At 30.2% G+C, this 21,502-nt stretch overlaps 3 protein-coding genes across 10 annotated transcripts; all 3 read left to right on the top strand.

Annotated features, from left to right (window-relative positions):
* Positions 1 to 2,203: 2,203 nt before the first annotated feature.
* Positions 2,204 to 8,209, top strand: LOC148228003 (serine protease snk-like). Of its 2 annotated transcripts, none has more exons than XM_088200893.1 (12): positions 2,204 to 2,307; positions 2,387 to 2,476; positions 2,661 to 2,783; positions 2,844 to 2,894; positions 3,585 to 3,707; positions 5,196 to 5,285; positions 5,425 to 5,513; positions 5,574 to 5,704; positions 6,187 to 6,351; positions 6,422 to 6,516; positions 7,531 to 7,688; positions 7,759 to 8,209. In XM_088200893.1, exons 2-12 carry the CDS (start codon positions 2,392 to 2,394, stop codon positions 7,927 to 7,929), a joined length of 1,281 nt encoding a protein of 426 aa, XP_088057019.1. In that variant the 5' UTR covers positions 2,204 to 2,307; positions 2,387 to 2,391; the 3' UTR covers positions 7,930 to 8,209. The 2 variants fall into 2 exon arrangements, with proteins under 2 accessions (XP_088057019.1, XP_088057020.1); XM_088200894.1 differs by having other exon boundaries at positions 2,223 to 2,307; positions 5,196 to 5,343.
* A 1,272-nt stretch (positions 8,210 to 9,481) lies between these two features.
* On the top strand, positions 9,482 to 16,390 carry LOC148228002 (serine protease snk-like). Of its 5 annotated transcripts, none has more exons than XM_088200906.1 (10): positions 9,482 to 9,606; positions 11,783 to 11,870; positions 11,945 to 12,064; positions 12,139 to 12,231; positions 13,210 to 13,289; positions 13,355 to 13,482; positions 13,937 to 14,095; positions 15,682 to 15,776; positions 15,848 to 15,999; positions 16,083 to 16,390. In XM_088200906.1, the coding sequence occupies exons 2-10, from the start codon at positions 11,786 to 11,788 to the stop codon at positions 16,239 to 16,241; spliced, it is 1,071 nt and encodes a 356-aa protein (XP_088057032.1). In that variant the 5' UTR covers positions 9,482 to 9,606; positions 11,783 to 11,785; the 3' UTR covers positions 16,242 to 16,390. The 5 variants fall into 5 exon arrangements, with proteins under 5 accessions (XP_088057032.1, XP_088057031.1, XP_088057029.1 ...); XM_088200905.1 differs by lacking the exon at positions 9,482 to 9,606 and adding an exon at positions 10,982 to 11,023; XM_088200903.1 differs by lacking the exon at positions 9,482 to 9,606 and adding an exon at positions 10,982 to 11,023 and having other exon boundaries at positions 11,744 to 11,870.
* Positions 16,391 to 16,880: 490 nt separating this feature from the next.
* On the top strand, positions 16,881 to 21,282 carry LOC148228001 (serine protease snk-like). Of its 3 annotated transcripts, none has more exons than XM_088200908.1 (10): positions 16,881 to 17,093; positions 17,607 to 17,694; positions 17,777 to 17,899; positions 17,969 to 18,061; positions 18,713 to 18,792; positions 18,857 to 18,984; positions 20,335 to 20,484; positions 20,565 to 20,659; positions 20,722 to 20,876; positions 20,949 to 21,282. In XM_088200908.1, the coding sequence occupies exons 2-10, from the start codon at positions 17,610 to 17,612 to the stop codon at positions 21,165 to 21,167; spliced, it is 1,128 nt and encodes a 375-aa protein (XP_088057034.1). In that variant the 5' UTR covers positions 16,881 to 17,093; positions 17,607 to 17,609; the 3' UTR covers positions 21,168 to 21,282. The 3 variants fall into 3 exon arrangements, with proteins under 3 accessions (XP_088057034.1, XP_088057033.1, XP_088057035.1); XM_088200907.1 differs by lacking the exon at positions 16,881 to 17,093 and adding an exon at positions 17,466 to 17,523; XM_088200909.1 differs by lacking the exons at positions 16,881 to 17,093; positions 17,607 to 17,694; positions 17,777 to 17,899; positions 17,969 to 18,061 and adding an exon at positions 18,492 to 18,611.
* The last annotated feature ends 220 nt before the right edge of the window (positions 21,283 to 21,502 follow it).

The following is a 21,502-nucleotide window of genomic DNA, read 5'->3' as shown; positions in this document are numbered from 1 at the left end:
GAATTAATACGATATTTGTCTCTAAAAAGAGTTTCCAAAAAGTAATCGATTGACAAGTATAATGAGTTGAATGTCTAAAATTTTATAAAATAATTTTAATGGATATTTTTTCTTTATGTGGCACAATGCTTGTTGTGACACATAAAGAAAAAATGTTGCTCCACCAAAATCACAGCTGACAACAATACACCTAGATTCTGTAACTTCCAAGACTTCCTGATAGCTGCATATACATTTCTCTATATATGTGATAATTTATATATTTATAAATTCAACTGATACTAGATGTTTCAGCAATGCGATGCCCTTTTGGAATCAAAAGCCGAAAGTAATATAAACAAAAATTATGTTTATTAGTTTTTACACAATATTTGTAGACTTTGAAAGATTAACTTATAAATATTTAAGAATATATATTTGTTGCATTGCTTTAGACCAGGGGTTCCCAACCTTTTTGTATCCTAGAACACATTTTACAATATCGGTAGGGCGGCGGGCACCACCTGACTCGTCAAAGATTCCTTTTTTGCCACTTACAGAAGCTATAATCGGAAAAAAATCGGCGATCTCGGCCGATTTCAGTTGTAGCTTCGGTTCGGACAACTTCGAGAGAGTGTAGTAGAGGCTTAACAAATAATTAAAAATAATTTAAATTTTTAATTAGTGTTTGTGAAAAAAATTCTATTGTGGTCGAATAGTGGCGGGCACACACAAATCGGTCCGCGGGCACGGGGTTGGGAACCCCTGCTTTAGACTCTGTTTTTTAGTATTGCCATTAAAAATCCTCACATTCATTAAGAAGGTTAAAATATTTATGTGGTAATCATAGAAATGTATTAGTGAAGATTTTAGTCTTCCCTAAAATTATTTTTTCGAAGTTCGAACTAAAGTTTTTGATCTTAAAATTTAATTTAATTTAAATGGTTTTGTACATTTAATAAAAAAAGCACACGCGCCTGGTTTTTGCTATAATATTTGAGACATAAATTTTAGATCGAGGGAAAGTTAAGAGAAATGTCTTTAATTTTGATTTTAATTCAGCAAATCGTATAATTTTGACTATAAATAATACGAAAATATTAGAAACCTCCTTCGAAAAATTAAGTTTTATTAATTTTATTTCGTTAACCAGTGGCATTAAATCGATCTGAACTCTTTTCTTACATCGCTTCTGTGTTATAACCAGGGCTGTGGAGTCGGAGTCGGAGTTGGAGTCGTGGAGTCGTGGTGTTTTGGCCGGAGTTGGAGTCGGAGTCGGAGTCGTGAAAAATGAGCGACTCCGAGCATTTTTTAAATTATGAAATTTATGAATTTTTAATTGCGTAATTATGAATGTGTATAGCGTATGAATATTAAACGTGTAGCAAAACACCAAAAATACCTGATAAAACTAAACTTTTTTGAGTCGGAGTCGAAGTTGGAGTCGGAGTCGGAGTGGAGTCGTGTTGTTGGTAAATATCGGAATCGGAGTCGAAGTCGGAGTCGTGTTTTTTTTTAACGACTCCACAGCCCTGGTTATAACATTTGAATTCAAAGTACTAAAAAGCCCACGTCAGACAATTCTGTAGGAGAAAAAATATGTTCATTAAAATTACTATTTTAACTAATGGAATCAATAAAAATGAGATACTATTAAATTTGGAAATACTTTTATGTAAACAATATGATAATGAGTGGCTCTTCATTATCATAAATTTTCTATAGAGACAAATATAAACTTGAATATAAAAAAATATCTAAAAAATTCAAATTAAAAAATGTGTTTTCACGTTATATTTCTGATAAATTCTATATATTTTTTTAAAACAACAGTTTTTATTTACTTCAATATAATAAAAATAGCCCAATAAAATAATATTTAATCAATCTAAGTTGGTGGTCGTTCGTTTTTCGTTTGTGTGGCCATATAAACGAACGAAAAGAAAAAAAAATTTGGCGCGGCGAGATAAGGGGTGACTCATACATGGAAATTTCGATATTATTAATTACTATTTTAATTGTGATTGCTTATATATTAGATATTGCAGTTAAAATAATTAATAAAAAGTCATTCATTGATAAATAAATTTAGTTCTATACAATTCCAGATATATTTCATGTCTATATTAGATTCTATATAACAAAATTCAAGCCTTTATATACATTTTATCAAAGATTTAAAAATGTGATGCAGCCCTGAATTTGCATGCTATATAAAAACGAGTTTCAAGCCGTGACGCCCTCTCCACATTCGTTTTACATTAGTAGCATTATCAAGACGTTCGCTTGCCATTAAGCCTTAAGTCATTAAACACAACACTGTTGTTTGTAAGCATCACACGTCCATTGAGTTTTTCTGTTTGCATAAAATAATCCTTAATTAACCTATTGTTATTATGAATTTTAGTCAAGATGTTCTCGAGATGTGTCATATTTCTTATGTTGTTATTCAGAAGTGGATTCGCGCAAATTTATCAAGGAGACAATACTTTATACGGTATAAATATAATACAATTAAAAATTGTTTACAGCGAATATAACGATTTTAAATTATTACAAAATCAATATTATTGTTAGGCCATCTAAACCGGTTTTTACATTGTATAGTAAACAATTTATTATAATTATATTCGCTGTGACCGTCCATTATGCATTTTATTAAAATGTGTTATTATCTACAGAAGGTGAACGATGCTTCATCGGTGATAATCTGACTGGGCAATGTAAATATATTAGTCAATGTCCATCAGCAATACGCCAATTAGTAGAGTTAAATCTGAGACCACAAAGTTGCAGTTATGAAGGTACAGAATAATTAATTCATATGACAAATTCACGATATATTAATGTACATTTTTTTATAGGTTTTATGCCAGTTGTGTGCTGTCCAACCAATAAGCCTCCTAGTAATTTAGGTATGTTATATTTTATTACTACCGTAACCGTTAAAATCAGTGAAAAGCTAACCTAATGTGTATCAAAACGTATATGTAAAAGTAAGATAACTCAACAGCTAAGGTAAACTAACAATATAAATAATGAGAAGATTAGATAATAGATCTCCCGCCCGTTGTACTGTTACAAATCTGAAACTTTCACTAAAACAGTGACAAAATCTGATGCGTAAATACAAGTAAACGTTATACATACGAATATTGAAAAGGCCTTCGACAAGGTTTGTCATGGGTTATTAGTATATAAAAGTTGTCGGACCTCCGTTGTTTAAAATTATTTAACTCGATTATAGTGATCGAAGAGTTTGCCAGAAAAACTGCCAAACGCGCTGACTCTGGCGCGATATGTTTTATATGATAAAAATTATTGTATTTTTAAAAAAAAAAGTACTGTGACCGGGAAGTAATTAATTTTCAGACATGTACATAGCAGGCGCGTACGGTGAGATACTTCTTCTTTCGCTCGCTCGCGTGTCAAGTAACGAGAGTGAGTGAGAGATAAGGGCGTGCGTTCCTGTACATTTTTTGGTGTATAGTTAATATTAAAAAATCGTTTTAAAATATGTTTTTAAACATTGTGCTCGAATTAATGTTTTTATATGGTTATTTAATTCATATATAGCGTAATATACATATTTTTATTTCTTTCAGAGGGACAGCTCTGCAAAGCGCAAAGTGGTGGTTCAGGTTCTTGCAGAACTATATATCAATGTCGAGATGCAGTCAAAGAATCGTGGAATACTGCAATTATTCCACCAATTTGCGGCTATGATGGTAAAAATTTACTTATTATTTATGAGGGTTATAAAAGCATAGATGATAAAAAAAAGTGTTTTCATCGGAAATATATTGACGTCATATGCAAGCATTTCCTCTTTTAGTGAATTGGTAAAACCGGGAAAATTATGTATGCTTTAATTATACTAAGAATTGGGGTTAAGCGTTTAAAAATGATTAATGATTTTAGATACATATGAATACACATTTCTATACAAATAAAATGCTTCAGAAGCGAGACGCTTATGACATCAACACTATTTTGATCACAATTCTCTTAAAAAATATTGAGAAGCATTGCTTTTGTATGAGAGCAATATTTTATTTTATTTTAAAATTACTAAAAGTCTAAATAAACATTCTAGTTTCATTATTATTAAAATTTCAAAGATAAAAATATTAAAAATCTCTAGATAGATTCACACTGAAAGGTCAAAGCTTCACAGAAAAAATTGATTAAGTAGTTTTTGTGTCATTGCAGACACAAATCTCACTAAATTTTATCCCAAAAAATATGAAATTGGTACATTCGGCCATATAATTTGTGCAATAATGAATACACATATATGTATATACATATTTCAGTCCTTTGTAGTCTTAAAGGTTTGAATCTTATCTGACGGCCGAAATAGAAAACGACTGCTTTTTTAGGTTTGGTCGATTTTATGAAGCTCCGCCAAGTACGGTTTGACTAAATTCTCTTTTATTCCAAGTTGGAAGCGAAGTGTTTGAAGAAAGCTCCTATAATGTATACCGTTTACATATTTATTTCATTCCACGCTAACAAAAAAAAACTAAAAAGTCTAAGGGATAGATAAAACAATTAGTATTATAAGCTTTCAGCTAATCCATGTGACTTATTTCGTCGCAACAATTGAGTGGTCATTACTGTCATTAGCTTGATATTATTAGCAACTACGCCCTTTACTTGTTCGATATTTCGATTCAGTATATTGAACAGACCTAGGCTAAGCCTGACCTCCTACCTGGGCTGTCATGAGTGGCAACCGCGGTCACGCAAACCGACGTAAAATTATTAATGGTCTCCAGAAATCACTGATAAATTTAAGAAAACGATTTTGCGATATAAGGGGTGTAGAATGGGGAGAGAAGTACCGATAAGTCGCGCTCCGCGTAGCATATAAGCACTATTATATAGCGAACAAAAAGAGGTGCCAGATAAACAATTCTTTCTATAAGAGAACATCCATTCAAGAACTTATCAAGAAAAAATAAAAATATATACCATTTGCTTTGCTGCTACCAAGTCGCACCAACCTACTTATAGCGTGCCTTCTCCCTGAAGTGGCGTTTGAGCCAAATATTACTCCATTTATGTACATGACTATCTCAATATGATACAAATAGATAATAAATTATTATTTTCTATTAGTATTCATTGGCTACTTGTTCAAGTAACCGGATTGAAGAAAACGTTTAAAAACTAAAATGCTTGAACTGATATTATTTTAATATGTTTTTTAGGTTCCTCCGTCTTTATATGCTGTCCAGACAAATACGGTGATAGAGTGCAACAATCGTCCAATCAAATCCAAAAAAGAATAAGTGAAAAGAGTAAAAATTAATATATTTATTTTCACATCATTGTATATATTCATAAATAAAATAAATTGTATAGTAGAAAAACCATTTTATTTTATATTTATATGTATATATATAATATACACATAATTATATATTTTTGGCACAATAGAATGTATGGAGTACAAGATATGTGAAGCCGTTGTCAAGTTGCAGGTTGAAGGTGGCGTAAATTCTGATCTTGACGAATTTCCTCATATGGTATTTTTATTTAAACAAAATCCTATGTTGAATCATTTATAATGTTTATAAATTGATCAGGCAGCAATCGGTTGGCCATTGGTTGACGGCGATGATTTCGCATGGAATTGCGGAGGCTCGCTCATCAGCGAAGATTATGTTTTGACGGCAGCACATTGCACTCTTATATCAGACGATACTACATTAAAAAGGTATATATTAAACTTATCAATTGTATATACTCTTTGCATCAGTAAAAAGCCATATAAGCTGCAAATGAAAAGCATTTATCATTTTATTATGCTTTTTACATATATTAAATTTTATGAAAAATCATGAAAAAGTATTTTAAAATAATTTGGACATGTTATTATTATTATATAAACCCATGTGTATGTCTGAGAATAGAACTACCTTTACTGGACATATTTTGAAAGAACTAAAATAGAAAACAATCAATATAGCAACTAATGATGTCAAACATTATTAAGTAATGACCAATCACATGATCAAAACATTGTCTCTGACTTTTTGTTTTTATTTGTCTAGGTATACTATAACTTTTGTTTAGATAAATCTTCATTTAGAGTAACACACAATGAGTAATATATCTGAATGTTATATAGTAAAGAATGTATTATTTTAAAACTGATTCTAAATGACAAATGTGTATGTATATATTTTTAATTTGCAGTGAACAGCCAACGATGGTTAGACTTGGAGAATTGAACATCAAAAGCGACGATGACAATGCCAATCCCATAAACATAGAAATTAACTACATCATCTTACATCCAGATTATAAAGCACCGAATAAATATAACGATATTGCTTTAATTGAACTAGCAGAATCTGTGACGTTGTATATTTTTAATATTAGTATTATGATTATTATCGGGTATAATATATTAATATTGTTTGATACACAGATTTAGTAATGGCATAAGACCAATTTGTTTATGGCAATATGATGAGATCCCTTCTAATTCAGCTCAAGCTATAGGATGGGGAAAAATTGGCCGTTGTAAGTTTTAACATTTATTAATCTTACTACGACCTATACATTACTTTTAAGTAGTTTATTTTAATTATATACATAAATAATATATATATATATACCAAAACAGTATTGACAGCTGTTGTCCAATAACAAGAAATACAAAACAAGTTATATAACAAACTGCCCTGCATTCTAGCATTCTAGCCTACGGGCTAGAATGACGTCAGACTTTTAGACTAACAGTTAATTGATAATAAAACAGATTTCATTCATTATTTCATATGTGAGTACTACTTACATTTGAAGATAAACACATGTGCATTGAAACTATTATCATTTTTAATATATTTTAAGCTTTCAACACACTTTTGTGAAAAAGATACATGCTGATATTAGATGCAAAGACATAATATATCCAAGGATATATTTATTAAGATATGAATGCCTTTAAGAGCTTGAAAAGCTTGGCAATAAGTATTACTGATAATTATTTAAAAAACACATTAAAAAATTTGAGTTTGCTAGATGTTACACAAAGTAGTTAAAGATTTTTTTTGATTTCCCAAAAACATGTGTGATGTAGAGAAGTACATTTATATTTAAGTCCCAAACATATATCCTCTTGCAGTCGCACCAAATTGAACAATCAGTAATTCATAACGGCTATGCATCAAAATCATCTAAGTCGTTATCATAATATCACTACAATACTTTAAAATCATCCAAGATCACCTTGCTTCATTCCAATCTGTGCAGCACTAGTTGCTGAGCCGAACAATTAGAGCTTTGTCTGTCCAAACTTCATCCAACCAAGGCAGTCGCAGGCTTACTAAAAATTAACCACTTTGCAGGCTTTAAGTAGTCCATACGGAATAAAGCCTTCGTTTTTTATATATATTTGACAGTGATAGTCCATCTATTAAACTAATATAAATTGATATGGCCAAATATCATCCTCGTAGAACGATCATAAAAATCTAACTCGATTCTTTACCGCTTATTTTTAAATGTCAATTAATATTTTTTTATTTATTAAAGTGGCTAAATCATCAGACATCCTCCAAAAGGTTGATCTACAAATTTTCGATAATGAATCTTGCAAAAATGTATATCGCACCAATAGGCAGTTGAAAAATGGCATTGTCGACGAACAATTGTGTGCTGGAGATGAAAACGGTGGTAAAGATACGTGTCAGGTATGATGCAAACATTAGTATTTATATGTGTTTGTTAGAATATGGATAGCTTAGTTTGGAAGTGTTTCAGGGCGATAGTGGCGGACCGTTACAAATTGCCGATAAGCAATATTCGTGCTCCTACCACTTGATCGGTTTAACTTCGTTCGGCATTGGATGTGGTGGGAAAAACACACCTGCAGTTTATACCAGAATCAGTTCCTATATCGACTGGATTGAAAATGAAGTTTGGGAGGAATGAATAAATAAATAAGATCCTAAATAATATACAAAATAAGATATTAATAAAGTAGTACTCTGAATCAAAATATTTCTTAGTACTAGAAAATAGCAAAAATATGACGATAATTTTTAGTTGTGTTTTTAAGTACGATTATAATTCCACCTTTTCCACCTTTTCTGTCTATCTGTGACGCCTCAAGTAATTTTTAAAGAAGAGAGAATGCGTTCGCTTGCAACTTTTTGATTTTAATTAGTGTATCTGGTAAATATCGTTTATAATAAACATACAAAAAAACAGCTGTGCAGAATATTTTTATGATTACAATTTTACCACCAACTGATACAAATAATTGCACTTTAGTTTAAATAGTATGCACTTGGTACATGGTATGTATTATACAACCTTCACTTTAATTTAATAATTTGCTCTTTGTACAACCTAAACTTAATTTTAATACTTTTTTTTTTAAGTTTGGTTAATTCGCTTATATTAGGTTTTGGTTTGAACAGCAAATGGACGTTTCGCAACTTTCAACAGATGTAAATGTAACGGTGGAAAGTATCCGTTTTATAGTGGAAAGTAAATAATACAAGTAATAATATTTGTTCTCGTTTAATTATACTGCAATTAATTATCACTCTAAAAAATATACGTTATGTTCAACGTGTTGAATTATTTTTGAAAAGTGAATAAATGCAGTATTTTTTTATAGAGAAAGTTGTGAGCTGGTTCGTTTTTAGAATGAGCTACTATAGTTTATGATAAGATTGGTAAAGTTAATTGTATTAAACTAATAATTAATGATAGAGTTTTATTTTATGAAAAATATAACTTAATTTATCAAAATAATAATTTTAATAAAATAAACTCACGATTCAGTTGAGCCGATCTTCCCGCAGTGGTGCACAAAATTAAGAAGAACACAACTTATTTTATAGGGGAGAATGCAAAACCTCAGAGGTTGTCAAATTTCCAACGAATTTCCGAACGGCCGAAGATTACCCACGGAGAGAAAAAACCGTCACGCCAGTGTTACCTTAGTGCCACAAATTTTGGCCATAACAAAATATATATTCAAATATAAATACTACTACATTTTTCAATATTTAATGGCCAATGAAAATATTATATATATTTTTATTTAGTCACATTAAGGAGCTCTAAACTTCACAGTTTGCTCACTACTGGCTACCCTTCAAACACATCAACAAACATACTAAGGAAATATAAATTAAAAATACATCACGCATAACTTGTAGAATAAAATTAAAACCACTTTGCTAAATCTAAAATGTGCTGCCTGGAGCAAAACGCCCCAATGTAGCTACGCTAGTGTTTGGTATAATCAGTAATACGATTAATATATTTCATCTCTGATCAAAATTATTTTTCATAGTAGAAGAACGGATCGAGGTGTTGAACAATACTTCCTTAATTTATTTTTAAAAATACCTGATTTTTTGCATTTTGCAAATTAGCACATTAGATTTTTGAGTTACTTTTAAATAATTTTCCATTTTTATATTACTATAGCTAATTTTTTTTGGTACACAAGTTTTGTGCTGTCATTACAGTACTCTTGGCAACACTCAAGTAGTTGACAGATGTCAAATGATTAACTGACAATTTTAGTCAGAAACCTTCAAAGTAATGCGCTAAAACTGTAAAATGACTACATTTAACAAATTTTAAAACGTAAGGAATAAATTTGTTAAACAGAGAAATAATATATGTAACTCTAACGTATAAAACTGCAAAATTTTACTACTACAAGCATCGTGTTGAGATCAAAATAAATCATGCCTTTCTATTTTCGCTGAATTTTACTCGAATTATTATTCTATGTCACACGTGTAAATTATTTTCAGAATATATAATACTGTAATAAATATATTAGTAAAAATTGTATAAAAAATCAAATCTTAGAAAATAGCAAGAAATACCTAAATGGAAAGTTGTATAAATTTAATTTAAGGACTGAATAGCGTAGTCCGTAACGTCTCAGCCCCAGCAGCGGCACTCGAATTTATATTTATAAAAAATGCAACATTAATAAAATAAATACCGGCCCCAGCTGCAGTGACATCTATTGATTATAAATTATATTATACATAATAATTTAAAAGTAGTAACATAGATGTCACCGATACCCAGACTTCCAGTCTGGTAGTTAATACTTACTTATAGATATTCATTACATATTTATTGCCTTACTAACTTGGTACAGACTTACCAAGTTGTAACGCATTGGACTTACGCCTGTCAAGTTACAACGAAAGATGTAATAAAAAATAAGGTAACCAGACGTCCTCCTTAAAGAAAAATGTCCGAGGTGACATTTTTTTCAGTCCTGCAGCATTCCTAAGTGAACAAAAATTTCCAAGATTTATCCTTCTTAAACAAAAAATTCCATGATGGTCTAAAGAAAAATTTCCGAAGTAAGCCTTTTTCAGCTCCCGCAGCAATCTGTCCTTTATCCTCCTCAAATAAAAACTTTTGGAATTACCTTTTTACTTTTAGTATTCTTTGATATTTTCAGAATAGTGAAAATGGAATAGTAGTGCAAAGAGAAACTAACTAATATAAATATATAAAAAAATATACCAAGAAACATTTTTAATGTTATAGTTGTTGACTGTCTTAATTTTTATATATTTGTAAACTTTTTGTATAAACTGATAAATATATTACCATTTTCACTACATGATACAGCATTTCATTATTCCCTTACACCAAAACTATTCTAAATACCAACCACAGATACATTTTAACTTACTGAGTCCATACCAACGCTGAAAATAATAACAGTTCATAAATATTTATAAATACAAAAATACTTTTTAAATTCAATTATATATAATAAATAAATTATACTTTTTTATACATAAAATTAAATCACGATATAATAATATATCATATAATAATCACAATGTAAATCAATTACATAATCACATTAATATCTAACTGGTATACCAAAGGAATTTCCCGTTTCATAGATAATATTTTTTAGTGTGGTTTTACTAAAGCGATTGTATATAAAACGATACACAGGTTTATCAATTACTAATTCAGTACATAGTTGGCATTCGAGACAAACGTTCGCACTGTAAATGTAATAACTTTGAATGGTTCCGTGATCATTGTTCACATTAAGATTGCTCATTATTGATCACTAAGTAACTTGCTCACACGAAAATTGGTCACAAATCGATCGCTCACAAGGCGATTGCTCATACAGAACATCGTTCACGCGGTTTAAGAAAAGGTAAGTTTTTTAAGGAAAGTTATTTAATTTCAATATTAACAGGACACAGAATGAAAAAAAATCAAATTGTAAAGATATATTAAATTAATTTAAAATAAAATACATATTTAATTATTGCAATGTATTTAGTTATTATACAGAAAATGTTTATTTTTTGATCACACCTCGTACTTATATTCTAAAAATAAGTATTTATACGACAAAATGAAAATAATACACGTTCAATTGAAGGCTCGATGTACTTGTAAACATGAACAAATATTTTCAGCAAATTGATATTTTTTTATGTATTTAAAATTAGCAAAATTCCTCAGCCCGTCATGAATTTCTCAATAATTTGTACGCAATGAACGTGTATTGAAATTGAATAACTTTCCTTAAAAAACCTACATTTCCTTAAGCCGTGTGAGTGATTTTACGTGTAACCAATTTTTGTGTGAACGGGTTGCTTTGTGACCAATGTTTGTGTGCGCGATAATCCGCGTGAGTAATATTCCTGTGACCAGTTGTCATGTGAGCAATTGTCCATTCACCATTTTTAACATATAATTTATTTATATAAAATAGTATTTGTGATATTGTGAGAAAATTATATTAAATTTAAAGAATATGAAGCTACAGAGTACTTTGATTTTTATGTTCATCTTTATAAACACAATAACAGCACAAACAAATCCTAATGAAAATTTATATGGTATGAATACATAGGTATGTATGTATATATTTTCATAAAACATAAAATGAAACCCAAATTGTATTCTATTAAAGAGGGTGACAGTTGTACTGTAGATAGTTCAACGCAAGGTGTTTGCAAAAACATTATTCAATGTCCAATTGTACAACAACAGTTACCAATGAAAATAAGACCTGCATTATGTGGATTTGAAGGTGAAATGTAAAAAATATATCTATTATAAAATTTTTAATAATTATTAATATTCACATTGAATATTTTTTTGAAGGCTTTACACCGATCGTATGTTGTCCCAAAACAAAGTCAAATCTATTAAACGTGACGAGAAGCACAAGAGTTGTCGGAGAATTAGCCAGCGAAAGTATGGTATTTTTTTATTATATATACAAAGTATAAACATAAGTTAATAATGTATTAAGCATACACTTAACTTATGTTCATACTTAATTATTTATTATATTTTGCATATTGTTATTTTTAACTTCAATATCAGAGTAAAGCTGTACAAAATTCAGCAGTTCAGGTTTAAGGCCTAGACTGGATATCAGCTGTATCTCTTATGGTGTTTTATGCTTTTGTAGTAACTGGTTTCTTAACCTGGACTAAGTACGTTTTAATTGTTTTTTTTTTGCCCAATTAGTTTATGGTTTTTTTTTGGTTTTAATGTCGAATGGTATGATTTTATTAATTTTTTATATAATACACATATTTATGGCATAAGTTTATTTGTACACAAATATACTTAAGTAATTTAGATGTAAGTATTGGTCGGTAGTGTCGAATACAGAATAGTCTTAGTTGATCCAAAAAGATGTAGCAGGGAGTCAAGTCCAAAATACAATAGTCCTTGAATATCTGGAGTCTCGCGAAATGCATAAGCGTATGTTGAAGTGAGTGTTTCTCTTCCTCTCTGTGTCTCTTCACTCTCCACTCTATGTTGTCTAGTGTGTCAAGTATCTCAATATGATTACGGTGCTCTTTACATATTTAATGTTTATGTTTCTTCCTGGTCACTAATATAACAATGATAAATTGCTACTCTCATTCCAACCATTTATGAGGGGGTCAAACAATCTTCAATATGCTTTGATTTGTGCTTTTTACAAATCCTTGTACAATATTTATAAATGTTCTGAACTGTAGCTTATCTTATGATGGTGCCTAGAAGATTAATTAGAAAGTGTGATTTATGGAGCATGGATTAGACTCCTACAAACTTAACATAATTGCAAACTATCAAAAGTTTTAATTGGAATATACTCATAATATATTATATAAAACCAATAATAATTACTATTATATATTTAAATAGATTACTAATATCATAATTTTCTTTAAGATTGCAAATCGAAGTATTCAGTATGTATATTGGCTGCTTATGGTGGCACAAATACTATCATCGGCCAATTTAAAAGCATGGTATTGAAAATAACAATTTATTAACATTGCATTGATATTGAATCTAATAAGCATTTATATATCAGACAGCAATCGGATGGCCTTTCGTGAACGGTTCTGGCTATGCTTGGAACTGTGGAGGTTCGCTCATTAGTGAAGACTATGTTCTAACTGCGGGTCACTGCACGTCGACATCGGATGCAAGATTGAGAACGTTAGTAATTGTATATAATATAAATTTGATTATAAAATATATAAATCTGTCTTTAGACATAAGTTTCCTCGGTGAAATCTTCGAAATTTTGAAGACGTTCCAGATTATTCTGAAATATTTAATTCCAGTAGTGCTTACAAAGTTCAGTGTAATGATTTATACTGAAATGGTGCTGATGGTTAAAACTGTTTAACTTTATATTGTAGAATAAATTTATTTCTACATTCTATATTAAATAAGTTATGCATCTTACGCTTATCTCAAAGATAAGCATTTTATCTAAATTAGTTAAATCCAGAATAAGATTTGAAACAAAATTAATATATATTTAAGAATTGGTTTATATATAAAATTGAATAAAATACATTTTATTATAAAGAGATACTTTAATAATCCCATTTTTTATAGAAATAAGTTTAATAGTTAACAACAAATATTTGTTTGATTTTTACAGTGATTATCCAACTATAGTTAGGATGGGCAATGTCAATTTAAAGGAGAATTCACCTTTCGAACTAGATGTAGCTATCGTCAAAATAATATTGCATCCGCAATATAAGGCTCCAAGCAAATACAACGATATTGCATTACTCAAACTAGCTAAACAAATTGAGTAAGTTTTATATAATTTATTTAAAATTAAATAGACAGGTCTCATATGTACAAAAAGCTTTAGCCAAATATACACATTGGCGTGAAAATCTTAATATTACTTTATTAAGTCATGAAGGTGGGCGGGTACTAACCACAAAAACAAGGGCTTAGCGAGATATAGATTGCTATCTGGCAAAAAATGGCTATAGTTAAAAGCATCCATCATTATGCAAGTGCAACGGCTTTAAAACCTTTTATTTAAAAGTCAACGGAGCATACCAATCTGAGTATGCCCTTAAATTTTTGTAATTGGCTGTTACATCAAAAGGTGATGAAAACAAAATCTCCTTGACGGGGCCATTTCTAAATATAGGTATGCAAACAACCATCGAGCACTTCTCCTGACACTCGTCATTAGGACTTTCAAGACATCAGAGACAATCAACTTGGGCTCAGTGAGTTTGTACAAACTATGATAAAGGGCCTTCTCTTTCTGACCTAACCATCAAAGATCGTAGAAGCCACAGGCTCTCTCTTCACATCCCCGGATCCAGCTTGACGTCCAGAATTCACAGTTAAGCCAGCTTCAGAGACCACTGGATCCTTCGAATGCAAAAATGAAGGGAACTACACATATTAATAACGCATACAAACTGTACCTGAACAATCTCAATATTGTTGAACAAAAAACAAATTAAAACGAATAACTTTGTCTTAAAATAAAAATAAACATAGGGTATTGAACTTTTTGATTAAGAGGGAGTATTTGGTTACTAGGAGATTTTACATATCGATTTTAGAATGTTTTTATTTTGTTAATGTATAGAGAGAACCTTCACTTCTCTCAAAAATGATTCCTAGATCTTTATTGAAAGTTACCCTAGCTAGAACGTTCTATATTGTCATGTTAAGTACCAGCAATATTACATATAGATAGTATTAAGATTAGCAGATAGATGACAGTACAAATCAACTATACAACATGAAAATACATCAGTGGCTTAAAATGGCAGCTGTACTTACAACATGAACCAAAGTGTACTGCACTATGTCATTCGGCTTTTATATAATGAAGGGTTGAACTACGTTGAAATTCATAGATAAATTAAGGTTTATAGTGATACATGTGCTGAATACACACCATAGAGTCCATTGAAACAGTTCAAGGCATCGTAAAATCGGTTGGAGATGACTAATTGATTACTATATTGTCCATTAGTTCTTCAGTTCTACATAGTTTCTGCAATATTTGTAGCACAACCGAATTTTTAAATAATTTGAAGACATTTAAGTTTTTTATTTGAATAACCTCTGTATATATTTATAGCATATTATCATATTAATTAAGGTGACCAGACGTCCTCCTTTGAAGAGGATTGTCCTCCTCTTTTTGTCATTTTTTGTACTCCTTGGTTTATTTTTTGTTCCCGCAGCAATCTGTCCTCTTTTATCCTCCTAGAACAAATATTTACAAAATTAACTTTTGTAGCTCCCGCAACAATAATGACCTTTTTATTTTTAGTATCATCCTTAAATTTTTTCAAAATCTGGTCACCTTATATTATGTACAAAATATTTTTTTACTAAATAAATTATATGTTCCAGTATTGGTATTGCTCATAAACCGGCATGTTTAATGCAAACGAACGATTTTAACAATTTAGAATTGAATGCTTTGGGATGGGGTAAAACAGGATTTTGTAATTTTTTTAGTTAGATATTGATACATATCATATATTTACAAAATACACATAAACATAATGTTTTACAGCTGAATCTTCTGATATTCTCCAAGAAGTTACTTTAACAATAGTCGATAAACAAACCTGCAATGCAGGATATAGGAATCGAAGAAATTTACCTAATGGAATTATCGATTCACAAATTTGTGCCGGAGCTAACGGCACTCAAGACACGTGTCAGGTAATATATAATTAATTCACAAAAATCTTCTTATTTGATGTTATTATTTAAATAATATGTGACGTATTTAAATTTCATTTCAGGGTGACAGTGGAGGTCCGTTACTTTTTAATGATGGTTGCAGTGAGCATATTATTGGTGTGACTTCTTTCGGTATCGGATGTGGTAGAGTAAGAGTTCCTGGTGTATATACAAGAGTTAGTTCGTATATTGATTGGATTGAGAGAATCGTTTGGGCGTAATTTAAGTTGAATAAATCTTAAATAAAGTTACATGTAGTGTTGAATATACCTTAATATGTAAAAATATTTTAAATAATTAGTATGATATTGTTGAAAATCTATTGTAATTGAATACATGATAATAAAATGAAAATTTTCGGATTAAAGTATTTTCAACATCATTTTCATTTAAAAAATTTAATAGTAGTATGTATAATCTAATAACGTATTACTTGCGATAAACATATATTTGGTTTTACACATTATCGCCTACTCAGTCACGATCAGATCATTACAGTAAATCAACTGTTGACAAGTCACGAGTCATGAAGATGGGGACAAATTGCCCACTCGTAATACATTATGGTTATTGAGGGTAACTAATAATACATTATTAGACTAACTAGAGTGTACAAGAGCTTATAAAATATATAACCTTCGAAATCATAATATTTCATATAATACTAACACGAACAACCAACGAGCATTTGAGCATCCAACGCCAAGTATTCAAAAGCTGATTTTCGTCTAATACTAATCACACAAATTAATCGAACAAATACTTGTCCTGGCCTTCGTGTCACGGATGCTTATTTTAATTTTAAGAAAAAGTGGTTTGTTAATATTTGCTTTTTGTGCAGCAACTGAGATCCTTCACGTACAGTTTGTATATGTTAGCTACACGTGAAGTTTTAATTTTGTGTCTGCGTCCAAAATATCCAGTGGTCTACGGAGTGTGTTAACTCTGGATTCTGGATACAAAGAAAGAAGCGGCTGCTTCTTCGTCTTCTCTGTATCAGTGGTAGTCCTTTGTTGAATTCGAGTTTAAACAAACTCAACAAGTCCAAGCTGGAGAACTCTTTGAAGTGTCAAGTAAATATTCAGACGCTTAGACAGTGGAAGTGATCTTTGATTACACGCGTATTTATATTAATAGATCTCCCAGAAGGAGAAATCGTTTTCGCCCACTTTCGGTGCAAGGACCAATTACAAAGGCTTACAAAAGTTTTTTTAATATTAATGAACATATTAAATTAAAATATTTAAAATTAATAAATTATATTTTACTAAAAGCTTCCTTATACATAAACATGTGTGTATATAAAACGTGAAACAATAATAACCACAATTCTAATTAATTAAGTCATTGCACAAAATATAGAATGATTAACTCTATGAATTTCCCGTTTTATAGAAAATGTTGTTATGCCGTGGTCTTACTAAAGCGATGCATAATAAATTGTACAGGTTTTTTGATTACATGTTCAGTTCATAGTTTGCTTTCGAGACGATTGTTCCTATCGTAATAATATCTTTTAACGAATAATTTATTTATGTAAAAAGTAAATCGGAATATATTTTGAGAAAAGTATATTATATTTTAAGAACATGCATCAACAAAGAGCTTTGATTTTTATGTTTATCTTTATAAACACAGTAGCTGCACAAATAAATCCAAATAAAAATTTATATGGTATGAATATATTTACATATATGTAAGCATATGTATTATATTTTCATAGAACATTTGACATTAAAATTGTATTCTATTAAAGAGGGTGACATTTGTAACGTGAATAGTTCAACGAAAGGTGTTTGCAAAAACATTAATCAATGTCCAATTGTACAACAACAGTTAACAAAAAATAAAATAAGACCTACATTATGTGGATTTGAAGGTGAAATATAAAAATTATATAATAAAATTTTAAATAATTATTAATACCTGTATTGAATATTTTATGTAGGCTTAACACCAATCGTTTGCTGTCCCAAAACAATGTCGAAATTATTGAACGACACGAGAAAAAAAACTGTCATCGGAGAATTGGCCAAAAAAAGTACAGTATTTTTTATTATAGATCTGTATGTATAATTATAATACATAATATGAACTCAAGTTGAATGTATTAAAAATATATTTCATATGTCACAAATTTAAAATTAATAATTATATGTAGCATAAAGTAATTTTTACCACTGTTACTTTATCGCTATGACGTAGTGTGTACTGATTAAGAATGATTCGAAATAAGATACAATTTGAGATGCAAAAATGTTAATGATAAGCCAATAAAGGAAGCATCGTTGAATAGCTGTAGCTGGGCGTTTCATCTCACATCAACAAGACTGCTATATAGAGGTGCATCGTGTACACAGTTTGCGTTAACATCGGGGATTTGCTGTGCTCCATCCGTGTCGAAAATTTTATTGACGACGGTGGTAGGACTCGTTTGATGTCGTTGGCGTATCAAAGAGCAACATCTCTGGTGCCCTGCATTGATGGTGGAAAGTCAATGTCAGAAGCGCTACTTCGTCGATTGTATTTTGTAGCTGTGAGAAGTTCAGCTTGTAATGTTTAATGCCAGGTCTTCATCGTGTACGCTCGGAGTAAGATTATGATGTTATGTGTTTATATTATATATGTGTGTATATATATATTTTAAATTATTTATGCAGTAATATGACTATTACCCTGTTTTTATTTTAAGATTGCAAAAAATATTCAGAAATACCACCAGAACCGTATTTTTCTGGTAGAGATGCACTCTTGGGCGAATTTCCAAGCATGGTACTATTAAAATATTTTACTAATATATTGCTTTATTTCAAATTTAATAAGCGTTTTACATTAGGCAGCAATCGGATGGCCTTTAGTGAATGGAACTGGCTACGCTTGGTACTGTGGAGGCTCTCTCATTAGTGAAAATTATGTTTTAACTGCAGCTCATTGTACATTTGCATCATCCGGTGAACTAAGTAGGTTAGTACTTTTCTCTGGTTTTCAGGGCTGTGGAGTCGTTAAAAAAAAACACGACTCCGACTCCGATTCCGATTTTTACCAATAACACGACTCCACTCCGACTCCGACTCCAACTCCGACTCCGACTCAAAAAAGTTTAATATTATCAGGTATTTTTGTTGTTCTTCTACACGTTTTATATGCATACGCTATACACATTCATTATTACGCATTTAAAATTTCATAATATAAAAAAATGCATTATATATAAAAAATGGTCGGGGTCGCTCATTTTTCACGACTCCGACTCCGACTCCAACTCCGGCCAAAACACCACGACTCCACGACTCCAACTCCGACTCCGACTCCGACTCCACAGCCCTGAATATTTTCGTAATTTTTTCTCGGTTTTTACCGATAATAATTTATTTAACCAATTAGTGCAAAAAATCAATCAATAGTCTTTAAAATATTATTTAATTAAAAAATAGTTATTGGTTAATAAAAAATTATTCAACGAACGAATTCTGCGAATTTCGGTCATATTATATTTATAATGTTCTTCGACAGCGTAATAGCATTTTATTGTTGAGAAGAAGCGTCTCGTTTATAATTTCGAAACAAAATAAAGGCGCATAAAGGCCATGGATTTTTTAAAGGCACTGGTCACTCAGGTATATCGAGAGAAAAACGATTAAATTAATATAAAAAAAAATATTGCGTAAATTAATAAAAAAAATAATTCAATGCGGAATAATTATTAACAATTTAGTTTTTGAGTGCGAAGCGCTAAATTACATTATGGGCAACAGTGAGCACTGACAACTAGTTATTAATATGTATCTATTACTTTTGAACTAAGTACGTATATATTTATTTAATAGTACTCTCATCTCAACAAATAAAATAACTAGGATATTTGTCTACAGATTCCATCACCATATAGAAAACATATGCAATAAAATCTCAAAGATGTTGAAATTTGTCTAGCTATATGCGCATCAATTTAGGATATCGAGGGCACTGTGTGCCACGTGTAATCACTTTGTGAGCAGTATCCTCGAGCATGCTTTTCTGGTCTGATTGCCAAATAATACAACCGCCTTACTTTTAATACTAAATATACAAAAATATTCTGAGATAAGGGATTGTAAATATTATCTCTTTTTCTACCCGTAAATTAAAATTTAAGGAGAGAGTATTACATCACAATGTAGAATAAGGGTTTGTGTTTAACTAAACATTATCACTTGCACACTTAGTCTTTATTTTTCAATATGTTGCTACTATTTTAAAAGCCACTAAAAAATATTGGCTTTTTCAATGTTTCTAGTCAACGAAACAATATTATATATTTTTTTATTTCCACAGTGACAAACCAACTATAGTGATGCTAGGTTCTGTTAATTTAAAAAAGAGCGACCTATTGGTAGCAATCATTCAAATAATAAAACATCCACAATATAACGCTCGAAGCAAATACAATGATATTGCATTAGTCAAACTAGCTAAACGAGTCGAGTAAGAGTTTTATAATAATATATATAGCAGTAAGTTATACATATAATCAATACATATTAAATTTATTTTTAATTTTCTAGTTCAACTTTCAGTTATAAACCAGCGTGTATAATGTTAACAAATGGTTTAAATAATAGAACATTAAATGCACTCGGATGGGGTCAAACGGAATTTGGTAAATATTTTTGTTTCTGAAACATATATTTTAAAAGTTTACAATTATTTATTGTTTTATAGCTAAATCGTCAGATATTCTTCAAGTAGGGGAACTAAGCATATATAATAACGAATCTTGTAATGTTAGTTATAAAAAAAAAAAAAGAGCATTACCTAGAGGAATTATCGATTCTCAAATTTGCGCCGGGGCTGATGGAAAACAAGACACATGTCCGGTAATCTATAATTAATACGTATGATACTTTGTATTTTTTATTTCAATTAATATTTAATTAATTTTATTGCAGGGCGATAGTGGAGGTCCATTATTGTTTTATTTTGGAACTATGGATTTACACACACCATTACTGTCTAGTTATGGTGATTTTCATAACTATTTAATATCCAATCATTTTATCGTTGGTGTGACTTCCTTTGGAATAGGTTGCGGTGGAGTAAAAGCCCCTGGTGTATACACCAGAGTTAGTTCATATGTAAATTGGATTGAGAGCATTGTTTGGGCATAACTATAATATATATATATATTATAGGTACATATAGACATATGGTTATAATAAAAGATTAGATCGAAATCTTGTAAATGCGTTCGTTTTCAATATTTAAAATGTAAAATAATTTCATAAATAAAATGTATTTTATTCATAAAAATATTTTATTCGATTAGATTTACATACATTTTTACTTTGTTCAAAAATATTTTGAAACACAATACTAAAATAGCATGTATGTATGTATATGTATTAGTATATAAAAAAAAACTTGCTAAAAAACATTTAAGCAGAAACAGAATTCTAACTGAACTCAAATATATGTGGTTTAATATTCGCAAAATAACCTTGTA

Source organism: Plectrocnemia conspersa, unplaced genomic scaffold (assembly GCF_051122295.1).
Source record: "Plectrocnemia conspersa isolate PC_06_02 unplaced genomic scaffold, ASM5112229v1 ptg000012l, whole genome shotgun sequence".
Lineage (NCBI taxonomy): Eukaryota > Metazoa > Arthropoda > Insecta > Trichoptera > Polycentropodidae > Plectrocnemia > Plectrocnemia conspersa.
This window is presented reverse-complemented; position numbering and strand designations above follow the sequence as displayed.